Genomic DNA, 14,491 nt, shown 5'->3' with positions numbered 1-14,491 from the left:
AACCAAACGCCCAAATCCCTTCGGGGGAGACAGGACCCAAGAGCGGTACATGTCCGCTTCTCACACTGCGCTGCCTCTATTACGAGGCCCGGCCGCGACAGATCCAGTCCCGCTACCGCCAGGGCCTCGAGGGACCATGGCGGACCGGGGCGGGAGGTGGAGCCCGGGCTCACGAGGCTGCCCTGCGAAGGGCGGCGGGAGGGGAAGCGGGAGCGGGGCGGCTGAGGCGACGCACGCTAAGGTTGACGGGGCGCTGCTCACCGGGCGCGGGCACGGCCAGCAGCTCGGACAGGTCCGGGTAGCAGCGATCGTCTTGGATCTGTCGATCGACGATGCGGCCCGCGATCTCCAGCGCCTCGTGCCCGGCGGGCGCCGCGGGGCTGATGGCGGCAGGCATGGCGGCGGCGGGGCCGAGCGGAGGCGGCGGGGCCGAGCGGGCGGTGGCGGGGCCGAGGAGCGGCGGCGGGGCCGAGCGGGCGGTGCCGCCCCCGCGCACACAAACAGACAGCGCGAACCCGCCGCTCCGCACCCCGCCAAATCCCGACAGGCCTTGCGCGGCTGACGCAGTTCCGCCTTCCGGAGATGGAGGGGGCGGGCCGAGGAGGAGTGGCTGGGCGTGTGATAAGGGGAAGCGTAATGGCGGGGCAGGGCGCGGCTGGCGGGCGGGTTGGAGCGGCGGTCCGGGTGTCTGCAGGAGAGCCGTGCTCGCGGCTGTGTGTTTGGTGCGGTTCTGTTGCTGGCTTTTGGCCTCATTGACAGCCGTGCTTGTGAGGCAAAAGATGAAAGTATTTGTTATGTTCCCAGTGCAGTTATTAAGGGAAATAAGACTCTCAACCCGCTGAAGTTGAAATGGAAAGTTTTGTTAGTATCAGTTATGAATTCCTTTTGCTAAACTAAAATACGGGTTCTAAAAGTAATATGTTCATGGCTGTTGCTGAACAAACGTGTCAGTGTGGAACAAAAAAGAGCACAGGCCCCTCTATGTGGGCATACACACAGACTGAGCTGAAGTGCAGGAGCAGAAGTCATCTTAATGCAGCAGTCGTGTTTATGATGAGGGGGTTTACAAAATCCGGGGTCATCCATCCCTGTCACTGAGATGCAGTGTACTGGCTCGGCCCAGGGCTTTACTAAGGGCTGCATGCTGTCTGGGCACAACATGAAATGTAGATCTGTTAGTGTTAAACTAACAAAGATGACTAACAAAGAGAACTACAAAGATGGTTGAAGGGTCCATAAGGCAAGTGTTGGGACGCTGCTCTCAGACATTGGGTTTGGACTATGAGTGGTGCTGCATGGAGCCAAGAGCTGTGTCAGGGAGCCTTGCAGGTCCACCAACTCAGAATACACTGTTTGTGAGCACAGTAGCTGTGCTACGCATTACTGAAATGCTTCCAACCTTGGAAACTGGAGAAGCTGGCTTTTGTGGGACGAGCCCATTTTTTATACATCACATTTAGTGTCCTGATGCATCAGAAGAGGGGTGGCCAGCAGGGACAGAAGGGTGATTGTCTCCCTCTACTCTGCTCTTGTGAGGTCCCATGTGCAGTACTGTGTCCAGGTCTGGAGCCCCCAGGACAAGAAAGACAGAGCTGTTGGAGGGGGTCCAGAGGAGGGCCACTAGGATGATCAGGGGGCTGGAGCACCTCCTCTACAAAGTCAGGCTGAGGGAGCTGGGCTTGTTCAGCCTGGAGAAAAGAGGCTGTGGGGTGACCTCATTGCAGCCTTTCAGTACCTAAAGGGAGCCTACAAACAGGAGGGGAATCAACTCTTTGAAAGGGTAGATAACAGCAGGACAAGGGGAAGTGGTTTCAAGTTCAGGGAGGGAAGGTTTAGGTTGAATTTCAGGGGAAGTTCTTTACAGAGAGAGTGGTGAGGTGCTGGAACAGGCTGCCCTGAGAGGCTGTGGATGTCCCGTCCTTGGAAGTGTTCAAGGCCAGATTGGATGGGCGCTGGGCAGCCTGATCTAGTATTAAACGTGGAGGTTGGTGGCCCAGCATGTCGCAGGGGGGTTGGAGATTCATGATCCTTGATGTCCCTTCAAACCCTGGCCATTCTGTGATTCTGTGTGATTCTGATCACAGCAGCTGTCTGGCTCCAAAACCGTTCCGAACGCCCTGGTGGCTGGCAGAAGGGCTGGCCCCTGACACATAAAAGACTCTGCTCGCCCTGTGAGGCGGTGCCGGCGGCTGCGCCTTTCTCCGCCCCGCCGCTTCCTGCCGCGGCTGTTGTGGTTCCGGGCCGGCCGCAGCATGGAGCCGGCGGCTGCTGAGGGTGGTGAGTGGCGGGCCGGGCCGGGCCGGACTCAGCCTTGTCGCTTCTCGTTGACCGCCGTTATTTTCTCCCTCTCCTCTTTGCAGACGCTGAGATGCAGGCGGGAGCCGACCCGGAGCTAGCGGCCACCATGGGCTTCTCGGGCTTCGGTGCGTTGCGATGCGGGACGGGGAGCGACTGAGGGGAGCCGGGGCGTCGCTGCGGCCGACGGACCTCTGCGAGAGGCTCGGGCGGGAGGCGAGCGGCGGGGCCCGGTGACTCGCACTGCCTGGGCGGCCCGTACCGCCCCTGACCGGGCGAGCCGCGCTGACCGTCCGCTTGTCTGCGTTTCTAGGGAAGAAGGCTCGGACTTTCGATCTTGAAGCCATGTTTGAGCAGACGAGGAGAACTGCTGTGGAAAGGAGCAGGAAGGTCTTGGGTAAGAAACGCGAGAGCAGTTAGCTGGTGTGTTTTAAAACGCGTTTTGTTCTCCGTTGGAGTGATGTTTTGGTGGCTCAGACTGGCGTTTAGGGAATGAAGTAGTGCAGCTGTGCTGCAGGAAGGCAATCTCGAACACAGTGGAGATGGATGAATAGGAAAAACTACTCGTTTGCATATGTTGTCAGAGTGTGCGAGGGATCAGCGACTGCAGGACTCCTACTGCGAGGCGTTACACTCCGACCCAGGAAGAAAGCTGAATTTAAATATAAGGCTGAGTTGGAAAAGATCTTAAAGGTCAAACGGTCAAACTCTCCCCCTGTGAAGAACAGGGACACCTACTATTAGATCAGGGTGCTTAGATCCTGGTCCAGCCTTGTCTTGAATGTCCCTGGGGATGTGATGTCACCACCTTTCTGGGCAGCCTGTTCCGGTGCCTCACTGCCTTTGCTGTAAGAAAGCCTTTTTCTTTTGTCCAATATAAGTCTACCTTCTTTTAGTTTGAAATCAATTCCCCATGTCCCATCTTTTAACTCAAACTATTGTTTTTATTTTGAAAGGGAACTTGATTCAGAGAGCTTTAAATTAGACATGCAGAATAGTAGGGAAATGTCTTCTGTGACATACAGTTAGTTACGCAGCAGCTCATATTTTTTTCTATTTTCTACTGTGCTGGGAATGGTTGGCCTGCAAGAAAAAGGTGATGAGAGTTGTATGTTTTCCTTCTCTTATCTAAACAAACAGTATTCCAAATATGGAAGATGGTAATGTTCTAGAGTTCTTTTTGCCATTCCAGACACCTGTGCTTTCTGCTTCCACTTAGTATGTGCAGAAAACGGAGTGGATTTTTTTGGTTTGAGAAACCAAGAAAAGAAAAAGAAACCAAGTTTGGTTTCTTTGTCTTTGTGTTATTCATATGATTATGGTTGAGAAGCTTATAGCTGAGATAAAATTTTATTTTCTCTCTGAAGTGTTTCAGTTTATGAAGATAGTAGTCTGGAAGTCCTTCATTAGGAAACTGCAGTTCTGTTGGAAGAATGAGATCAGTGCAGTGTTGGTTGTTCTTTATTGCTTGATTCTACATGGAATCATGCTGGTTCAGCTCTGTGGATGCTTGTTGACGTTACAGACTTTCAGACATTGTGAAATTCAAATATACAAGGGACTCCAGGGTTTAATTTGAACCCTTTTCTATACTAACCAAATCAAAATACAGTAATATTTATTTCATGTTGAAAACTCAGATTCAATTCTTGTTTACATCAAACTATGATCTCTTTTGGGAAACCATCTCCTATCAAAAAATTAGAAGAGAAATTTTATAAACTAATACAAGGAAGTGTAATGTTTTTAAGTCAAGACATTTTGAACTGCATCTGGACATCTTTTCTCCTCTGTTGTCCTTAAGAAGAATTTCTAGAATTTTCTCCATAAAAGAAACACAGCATATGATTGATCACAAGTTTAGTCATTTTACTAAAAATGACAAAGCTTTGTATGTAATTCAGCTTTTTTTATTTTTAATATGGTATTGTGAACTTTTTTCAGTTTTCATAAAGTACACTACTGACTTCTAGCTTTGAAATAATTGTGATGATCTCTTTTGAGAACATCTCCTTTAGCTGGGAATTAGGAGAACTAATAATGTGTCATCTGAATCTGTATCTTGTAGTTGTTTCTGCTTCTCTTTTGGAGGAAAATGTTTCTGTGCATTGTGAGCAAACAGGAAAATTTTATTTCTCATATAGAAGGAGAGTTGTTGGTTTTTTTTCTTTGCTATGTGGAAGTTATTTGAGGTTTCTTAGAAATAGATTAGCTGTGTCTCACTCTTAGAATTATGGCAGCTTTATTTGTTCTTGTATCTTAACGCCACCATGCTGTATGAGATTCCTAACTCAACTTTGAAATGGATGGTTCTGTTTGATTTTACTTTGCTATTTACTGGAATTCTTTTTCAATAAGTAAGATGAAAATAAATAAAAAGATAACTAAATATAATTTATGGGAAATAAGTTATTTGCACCTGTGATAACTTCAGTTCTAACTCACTTTCTTGCTATGAAAATTTCAAGAGCTCTCTGAAGTTATTCGTACTATTTTAATACAACATTGAAAATGTTGAAATATTGGCATTGTTGTATGAGAAGCTTTCCAGCTATTGACAAATATGATCAACTATGCAAACTAATAACTGGAAGTTTTTTTGGATTTTTTTTTTTTAGTTTTTCTGAGTGATCTTTATGGTAGCAATGGAAATTTAATTATTTGAAAGAGTAACAAAGCCATTTTCAGGTGAAATGCTTTACTTACTGTTATTTTTTCAAATAACTTACGTAAGTCTTAAAATGAAGATAATTGTTTCACTCTGTAGAGCTCTGAGTTCTGTTATTTGTCATTTCTATGCTCTTCATTCAGAGGCTCGTGAAAGAGAGCAGGAGGACCGGGCTGAAAAAGAAAGTAAAAGTTCATGTGCTGATCCATCAGCTTCAGTCTCAAGTGCAACAGGAGCTGTGTCCACATTAAAGCCAAGGTACTTACTTAGTTATGATTGGAAGTGTCACTTAACAGCTTTCTTATCTGAAAGAGTTTGTGTTTTTTGTTGCTTCTGTTTGGGGGAGAGAGGGATGGAGTGCATGAGCGTTGCTTAACTTTTGTGGATGTGTCTGTGCTATCTGAAGTGCTGAACAAAATCTGTTTGTTTTCTTTTTCTCTGCTTTCTTGGATGTCTCAATATTTGTGAATATTGTATATAGCTAATAGTAAATTTTATGGTCTCCTCCTTATCTTGTTTGGCATACTTTAGCAAAATGCCATCTGTATTTTTTTTCTTGTTGTTTTTTGTTTGACAAGATATGGGCAAGTATAATTAATACAGATTCTGACTTAATGACCGGCTATTATTCTCAGTTGTATGTAAGTATAATTGTTCATGTTCGCAACAAAATAAAGTAGTGTAGATATGGATTCTTAAGTGTGCACTCTATATGGAATAGTGGTAAGGTTGAAGAAGTATTTTTGTTTGACTTCAGTCTGAAATTTATTCCAGAACTTCTTAAAGTTTGTTTGTCTGTGACAGACAGCAAATGCTACTGCTCTGGCAGTTTGCTTGAATTCTTAAATGCTGTGTAATAAAAAATAGCTAAGCATAATGGAGGCTACATTATTCCATTGTATGACTGGGATTGTTGAGATCAATGTTCTGTAAATTTGTAGTTTTTTGTATCTGTTGCAGTCTTGTAATCCATCAGTACCTTGGTAGATCTGTACGAATCTTGTAGCCAAATTGTATGTGGTAGAATCACAGAATCATAGAATGGCTTGGGTTGGAAGGGACTTCAAAGACCATCATTAGATGGCCCAACTTCCATGCTGCAGTAAGAGTTCCTTTATCAGGCATTAGATCAGGCTGCCGGGGGCCTGGTCCACCCTGGTCTTGAACAAGTCCAGGGGTGGGGCATCCACAGTTTGTTTGGGCAACCTGTTTCAGTGCTTAGCCACACTGTCATAACATCTAATCTAACCATTTCTCCTTGTCCTATTATATACCTGTGTAAAAAGTCGGTCTCCCTCTGATTTATAGGTTCTCTTTACAGGAAGGCTGCAGTGAGGTTTCCCCAAAGTCTTCTCTTATTCAGACTGAACAATCCCAGCTCCCTCAGCCTTTCTTTGTCGGAGAGGTGCTCCAGTTATCTGATCATCCTCGTGGCCCTCTTCTAGACCTGTTCCGACAGCTTCACGTCTTTCTTGTGCTGCGGGACCCAGCTCTGGATACTGTACTGCAGGTGGTGCCTCATGAGTTCAGAGCAGAGTGGGATGATCACCTCCCTCTCTCTGCTGGCCACCCCTGTTTTAATGTAGCTCAGGGTGCAGTTGGCCTTCCAGGCAGCAAGTGCACATAAATGATTTGCATCCAGCTTTTCATCCACTAGAACCCCCAGGTCCAAGGGCTGCACTTTGAATTCTACTCCTAGTCAGGGATTGCCATAAACCCAGCTGCAACACACTATACTTGACCTTGTTGAAACACGTTAGGTTAACGTGGGACCACTTTTCAAGCTTCCAGGTCCCTTTGGATGGCATCCTTTCCTTCTCCCTTGTCAGCTCACTGCTCAGCTTGCTCATCAGCAAAATTGGTGAGTGTGCTGTCAGTCACGCTATCGAAGTCACTGATAAAAATGTTGAAGAGCACAAGCTTGTAGCATCGCAGACAACAAATTTCTGTTACAAAATTTCTTTTATATGGATAGACCTATAGAAAGGTCAAGTGAGCTGTGAACTCTCACAGAAATAACTGATAACATGACTTAGTACTTGATCTGTGTTTTATCTTATCCAGGAGGGAAAAGCATTCTCTACTCCCATTTACTTTTGATGTTCTCAGATGTGTTCCTGATGAAAAAATGGAAGTTGGCAAGAAATGGATGTAGTGTGATTATGTACTGTGTGGGTGACTTCAGTGTAAGGAATCAAGTGAAGCACCTGATAGACAAATGATGTAGAGCTTTTCTCATTTTATTAAGGGGTTTGGGAGAAATCTAGGCACTTAGTGTAAAAGAAGATAATTACTAGCTTTCAATAGTTGAATGTTCCTGCGTAGGCCTGGGTAACTCACTCAAGTCCTGTTGATGTTAAGTTTCCTTTCTGTTCCCTTCCATTACTTTGTTTTCCCTGAGGATTGAAAAGGGAGTGCATGGCATGAAAAACTCATGAACTGGAAGCTGAACGTGTCAGCTTGCAGAATTTTATTTTCTTGTAAATTATGATAGTCAGTTTAGAACTTAGTTTTGAAAACAACACAGTGAAGGAGATGAACCCGTTGTATCTTAGCCTAAATTCCTAGGGAAAATCCTGCAACAAAGGAAATCTGGTTCATAGGACTTGTGGTCTTTTTTTTCCTTCATGTAGACTTTGGTTACTATAAAATGAACTTACATATAACTTATTCTATCTTTTTGAAAATGGCAACATTGCCCTAAATAGTACCTTTTTTTCTCTTAAAATTCTAAATATATTCAATTATCTTAGTAGCATCCTTCCTAATTTTACAGTTGTTAACAAGAAATTGGTGACTCCAGAACAATGTGATTCTATTGATTCTTGAACTAATTTGCTACCAGAATTGTTTACAATGGTTATAATAATCTTATAAAAGGCAACAACTGACGTGCATGTATGTGTGTGGAAATTCTCATGAGCAGGGAGAACTACATGCAGTTTTTTCCTGTTGGTATTTTCTACCAACATCTGTGGTCCTTCACATCTGCTTGTGCCATGGCTGTAATGAAACGCTGGCTGAGAGTAGGAAGACAGATATAGGAAAGCATTGGAAAAGTCTGGGTACCCAGAGTGAGACATCTGATGTACAGGGCATCAAAAACAGGGGCCGAAAAAGGCGGCTTGTAGCTTCCAGCCTGTTCTTTTTCAGCAAAATTCTACCAGGCAGGCTGCTGGGCAGGAGGTGTTTTTTTAAAAAAAATTTAAAAAAAATTAAAAAATGGGGTGATTGCCAAGCCCCACTCAGCCATCTATCAACGCTCTTGGTTAACTGGTGAGGTCACAGAGGATTGGAGTCTTGCTGATGTGACTCCCATCTTCAAGAAGGACCGTAAGGAGGATCCGGGGAACTACAGGCCTGTGAGCCTGACCTCAGTACCAGGGAAAGTTATAGTACAAATCATCTTGGATGAGATTGCACAGCACGTACGCAGTGTCCAGAGGATCAGGCCCAGCCAGCACGGGTTCGTGAAAAGCAGGTCGTGCTTATAGAATCACCAAGGTTGGAAAAAACCTAAAAGATCACCCAGTCCAACCGTTCACCTATTCCCAACAGCTCCCACTAAACCATGTCCCTCAGCACAACATCCAGCCTTTCCTTGAACACCCCCAGGCTCGGTGACTCCACCACCTCCCTGGGCAGTCCATTCCAGTGCCTGACCACCCTTTCTGAAAAGTAATACTTCCTAACCAGGCTTGAACAACCTCATCTACTTCTATGACTGGGTGACCAGTCTGGTAGATGGGGGAAGGGCTGTTGATGTGGTCTTCCTAGACTTCAGCAAAGCCTTTGACACTGTCCCTCACAGGCTTCTTCTGAGGAAACTGGCTGCCCGTGGTCTGAACAGACATACACTTCTTTGGGTAAGGAAATGGCTAGAAGTCCATGCCCAGCAGGTTGTAGTGAATGGAGTGAAGTCTAGCTGGTGACCCGTTTCAAGTGGTCCAGGTCTCGGTACTGGGGCCCATCTTGTTTAATGTCTTTGTTGATGACCTAGATGAGGGGATTGAGTGCACCCTCAGTAAGTTTGCTGATGACACCAAGCTGGGAGGTGGTGTTGATCTGCCTGAGGGTAGGGAGGCCCTTCAGAGGGATCTAGACAGGCTGGACCACTGGGCTGAGGTGAATGGGATGAGGTTTAACAAGGCCAAGTGCCGGGTCCTGCACTTTGGCCACAACAACCCCATGCAGCGTTATAGGCTTGGGGATGAGTGGCTGGATGAGTATGAAGAGGAAAGGGACCTGGGGGTGTTGGTTGATGCTCGGCTGAACATGAGCCGACAGTGTGCCCAGGTGGCCAAGAGGCCCAAGAGCATCCTGGCCTGCATTAGAAATGGTGTGGCCAGCAGGAGCAGGGAGGTGATCATCCCCCTCTACTCAGCACTGGTGAGGTCGCACCTTGAGTATTGTGTTCAGTTTTCGGCCCCTCACTACAAGAAAGACATTGAGGTCCTGGAACGTGTCCAGAGAAGGGCAATGAAACTGGTGAGGGGTCTGGAGCACAAATCTTATGAGGAGCAGCTCAGGGAACTGGGCTTGTTCAGTGTGAAGAAGAGGAGGCTCAGGGGAGACCTCATTGCACTCTACAGCCTCCTGAAGAGTGGTTGTGGTGAAAAGGGGTTTGGCCTCTTCTCCCAGGCAACGAGCAGGACACGGGGTAATGGCCGCGAGTTGTATCAGAGGAGGTTTAGGTTGGACATAAGGAAGAACTTTTTCTGTCAGAGAGTGGTCAGGCACTGGAATGGCTGCCCAGGGAGGTGGTGGAGTCACCAACCCTGGCAGTGTTCAGGAGGCATCTGGATGACGTGCTGCATGATATGGTTCAGTACTAGTGGTGACAATGGTGATGAAGAGATGGTTGGACTAGATGATCTTATAGGTCATTTCCAACCTTGTGATTCTATGATTCTAGTTCTTACACATAAATACATAAAGATTATGAAAGTAATAATTAGGCTTTATACTTTCATATACAACAGATGCTTTCATTTCACAAATTGTAAGAGGTTAGCGTGAATGATGTGAGGAAAGCAAAGCCATGAGGGGATGTGCCCACATACTTACGCAACTCTCAGTGTTTTTCATTACTCCCACTCTCTGTTGCCATCTGCACTCTAACTCAGCTATCTTTTCTCTTACAGCGTATTTCTCATATTGAGGAAGTAATGAGGGAAAGCAAAAATCAATTCCTTATATGTCTCTAAACTGTGGGTAAGGAGCTGATTCTTTACAAGATTTAGTAGAGAGGATCTATTCCTGAAAGATGAAGGAAGTGCTATAATGTCTGCTGTCTTGCTTTGTCATTTCTATCAGTACCACTCCCCATAACGGTCGGAAGAATGACACTCAGCTTGATGGGCTTTTGGCATGGCTGCACTGGGATGTTCATATGTTTGACTACCTTTGTAGTTTCAATGGACTATATCAGAGCTTTAGCACTTGGTTGTCTCTAGCAAGCTTGAAGTGTGGTGAAAACATCACTGGAATTCTGATCATTTCATGTGAAATGTGAAAAATGATTAGATAGCCTCTCAAAGTTCTGAACTGTTTGAATTGATTGATCCTGCTTATCATATAAGGGAGTTATAGGGGTAGGCAATTAGGGAAGAGAAGTATTGTTCTTGAATCTCTGTAGAAATATCCGAAAGTCTGAGACTTCAGGATTGGAAAGAGTATATATAAGGAGTCTTACGTATACTCTTCTCACTGGCAGCTACGCTTATGTTTTGTTCCATTAAAAAACTAATTAAATTGTTTTGGTTCTGGGGAAAACATAACTGATTTGATGTCTGGGAATGTGTACTGACTTGTAGGACAATACTGTTTTACACACTCCTATAGTTATTTTTGGGGGATACTGAATTTGAAGACCTTTGAAGGACCCAAATCAGTTCCTCAGATGATGGCAAAGATTCGTCTTGGTAAAAGCATATTGATTACCCCATTTTTATAGAGTAAAATAAGCTCATTTTATTGGTGTTAGATGGTCATATAATGACCTAGATCTTTAAATGTCTCTCCGAAGTATGCAGAAGAAAGTTTGTGTAAGACTAGTATCTTTTATTATGACTGCAAATATAGTTGGAAAATTAGACAAGCTTTCAGCTATGCAAGCCTATTTTTCACTGTGACACCTGAGCACCTAGTACATATATATATATTTTTTTTTTTGATTACTTCCTGAAGTATAATTCTGCTTGTGTATCTAGGACTCATATTTGCTATATAGCCTCTAAGCCACTTGGTGGACAGCTGTTACAGGCACGGTGTACTTTTTGTTATAGTTACAGAGTCCAGAATCTCTCTCTTTTTTTTTTTTTTTATGCTTTATTATGTTCTTAAACATATTTCCTTTTATTGTATTTTTTAAATGATAACCTAAACTGAAGGAAAAAAAAAGCCAAAAAACTCCAAACCTTAATAATTCCTTAGTTTTTTCTTCTTTTTGTTCTTAATCTGGCTCTTAAAGTGTATTCACTTATAAATTAATGTACCTGCTCTTAAAATTATAGAATCACAGAAACACCAAGGTTGGAAAAGATCCACAGGATCACCCAGTCCAACCATCCACCAATCACCAACAGTTCTCACTAAACCATGTCCCTCAACACAACATCCAAACGTTCCTTGAACACCTCCATGGTCGGTGACTGCACCACCTCCCTGGGCAGCCCATTCCAGTGCCTGACCACTCTTTCAGACAGTAGTATTTCCTAACGTCCAGCCTGAATCTCCCCTGTAGCAGCTTGAAGCCATTCCCTCCAGTCCTATCACCAGTTGCACGAGAGAAGAGGCTGACCCCCAGCTCACTACAGCCTCCTTCAGGTAGTTATGGAGAGCAGTGAGGTCTCCCCTGAGCCTCCTCTTCTCCAAACTGAACATTCCCAGCTCCTTCAGCCGTTCCTCATAAGCCCTGTGTTCCAGACCCCTCACCAGCTGTGTTGCCCGTCTTTGAACCCGCTCCAGGGCCTCAATGTCTTTCTTGCAGTGAGGGGCCCGAAATTGGATACAGTACTCTAGTGCGGCCTGACCACAGCTTAGTACAAGGGGACAATCACTGCCCTGTCTCCGCTGGCAACACTGTTTCTGATTCAAGCCAGGATGCCATTGGCCTTCTTGGCCACCTGGGCACACTGCTGGCTTGTGTTCAGCCCAACATCAATCGATACCCCCAGTCCATTTCCTCTGCACAGTCTTCCAGTCGTTCTGCCCCAAGCCTGCAGTGTTACCTGGGGTTGTTGTGGCCAAAGTGCAGAACCAGCATTTGGCCTTGCTGAAGCTCATCCCATGGGCTTAAGCCCAGCTCTCCAGCCTGTTCAGATCCCTCTGTAGGGCCTCGCTACCCCCAGACAGATCAATGCTTTCAGCCAACTTGGTGTCATCCGCATGCTTACTGAGGGTGCACTCAGTGCCCTCATCCAGGTCACCAATAAAGACATAGAAGAGCACAGGCCCCAGCACCGACCTGGGGCACACCACTCATTACAGGTCGCCAGCTGGATTCAGCTCCATTCACTCTCTGGCCCCAGCCTTCCAGCCAGTTCCTTACCCAGCCAAGAGCGTACCTGTCCAAGCCACGGGCTGCCAGCTTCTACAGGAGAATACTGTGGGAGGCAGTGTCAAAGGCCCTGCAAAAGTCTAGGTAGACCACATCGGCATCCTTTCCCTCGTCTACCAGACGGGTCACTCGAACATGTAAGGAGATCAGGTTGGTCAAGCCGGACCTGCTTTTCATGAGCCCATGATGTCTAGGTCTGGTCCCCCAGTTGTCCTGCACATGCCGTGTGATCTCCCTCAAGACAATCTGTTCCATAACCTTCCCTGGCACTGAGGTCAGGCTAAGAGGTGTGTAGTACCCTGAGACCTCCTTACAACTCTTCTTGTAGATGGGAGTCACGCTGGCAAACCTCCAGTCTTCTGGGACCTTACCAGTCAACGAGGAGCACTGATAGATAATGGCAAGCAGCTCAGCTATCACCTCTGCCAGTTCCCTCAGCTCTCTGGGTGAATCCCATCCAGCTCCATGGACTTGTGACAGTCCAGCTGGAGTAGTAGGTCTGTGACTACGTCCTCCTGAATCGTGGGGGGTTTAGTCTGCTCCCCAGCCAAGACTACCAGGTCAGAGACTGGAGTACAAAGCAAAGGTCGGTAGCACCTCCAGTTTACATTACTCAATCAGACAGCAACAGCTGGCTTGCCAAACATGGTAATGATATACTGTGGCCTAGGCAGAGAGCAAAGTTTTATCACTTTTAATCTTGTGCCAGTTACGATACCTCCTACCTGATAATTACCAGTAGGGGGAGCCCGTTTATTTTGCATAGCCTCAATGAATGTGAATTAAATAGTTCTGCTTTCTTTCTAGAAATTTTCCAATGCCAGAAAATTGTGTTTGTACTCTGGTTACTGTTTTGAGTGTATTTAGGTATGCTGCAACCTCTATCAACGTCCTGAAAATGCTGTGTTCTACTGTCTTCTAAGTGATGTTTAAACCCATACTAATGATGCGGCACTGTTACTTTTACATCTGACTTTATTCTGTTCTGTCCCTTTTTTTTCTTTTTTTTTTTTTTGAACTATCTGGTGCTTCACTGCGCTTTTCTTCTCAAGATGCACTTATACTTTCAAGATAATGGTGAGCCAACATTCCAGTAATAAGAATGAATTTACATTTTCCTGCTAATTTCAGAGTTTGTAAATTTATGTCACTGCTGAATATCAGAAATTCCAAAGGAATTGCCAGTTTCTTAAAATAGTAGTTGTCTAATTTTTTTACACACAGAGACAAAACTTGTAGTGAAAGTGAAGACAGTTCAGATGAAGAGTTAACTGGTCCTTCCACAGTACTCCAGGCTTCTGTTCAAAGTTCTGCTGTGGATGATGATGATGAAGAATTCATTGGTCCACCACTTCCACCAGAGTTCAAGGACAGTGATGATGATGATACGGAGGACGAAGATAATGTAAGTAATTTGTTCCTCCTTAGTGTTTTAATGCTCTGAATAAACTCTAATTTTTAAGTATGCTCTTTCCTTTGTGGTTGGATTTGCATATGAAGTATGACTGAGATTTGAAATGCAGATTTTAGGTAGTGATAACAAATGCAAACAATTGTTTTCATTTAAAAATACACGTATTTTTGAAACATATATATGTGAATATTACCAGAAGCTCATCATTAATTAATATATTTTATTTATTTAATGTCTTTTTTCCGAACTGTAGAGTAACTATATAAATAAGTATTTTATGTAAATATTTTAGGTACCTTCTTTCTAGTATGTTCAAAGTTCTTTCATGAAAGGGTATGTAGAAGTAGGATTAAGTTTAGGGAGAATAATTATGCCAAAATTGGTGGAGAAAATATGCAACCATAGTTGAGGAGTTTTTTTTGTTGTTTTTGTTTTTAGATTAAATAAATGCCAGTCTCATTTGTTAGAATGAACATAGTTCTTTTTCATGTCTGTTGAAAACAAGAAGTAAACACCAAGCAGGCTGCGCTTGTGTATCACAGATACTCAGCTG

General features: G+C 44.8%; 2 protein-coding genes across 3 annotated transcripts in view; one reads left to right on the top strand and one right to left on the bottom strand.

Moving 5' to 3' along the window:
• NUP155 (nucleoporin 155) overlaps window positions 1-414 on the bottom strand; it is a 32,086-nt gene extending 31,672 nt beyond the window's left edge. Inside the window, exon 1 of one of the 2 annotated variants that reach the window (XM_052670320.1) lies at window positions 262-414. In XM_052670320.1, coding sequence (XP_052526280.1) covers window positions 262-397 — 136 coding nt within the window. In that variant the 5' untranslated portion in view covers window positions 398-414. The remainder of the gene's footprint in view (window positions 1-261) is intronic. The other variant, XM_052670319.1, reaches the window with a different exon arrangement.
• Window positions 415-2,179: 1,765 nt separating this feature from the next.
• The window catches only part of WDR70 (WD repeat domain 70), a 147,994-nt gene continuing 135,682 nt past the window's right edge, over window positions 2,180-14,491 (top strand). The window contains exons 1-5 of the mRNA XM_052670354.1: window positions 2,180-2,277; window positions 2,361-2,423; window positions 2,609-2,692; window positions 5,107-5,221; window positions 13,749-13,929. Coding sequence (XP_052526314.1) covers window positions 2,253-2,277; window positions 2,361-2,423; window positions 2,609-2,692; window positions 5,107-5,221; window positions 13,749-13,929 — 468 coding nt within the window. The 5' untranslated portion in view covers window positions 2,180-2,252. The remainder of the gene's footprint in view (window positions 2,278-2,360; window positions 2,424-2,608; window positions 2,693-5,106; window positions 5,222-13,748; window positions 13,930-14,491) is intronic.

The sequence above is a fragment of the Tympanuchus pallidicinctus genome, unplaced genomic scaffold, assembly GCF_026119805.1.
Source record: "Tympanuchus pallidicinctus isolate F22 unplaced genomic scaffold, pur_lepc_1.0 scaffold9, whole genome shotgun sequence".
In the NCBI taxonomy this organism is placed as follows: domain Eukaryota; kingdom Metazoa; phylum Chordata; class Aves; order Galliformes; family Phasianidae; genus Tympanuchus; species Tympanuchus pallidicinctus.
This window is presented reverse-complemented; position numbering and strand designations above follow the sequence as displayed.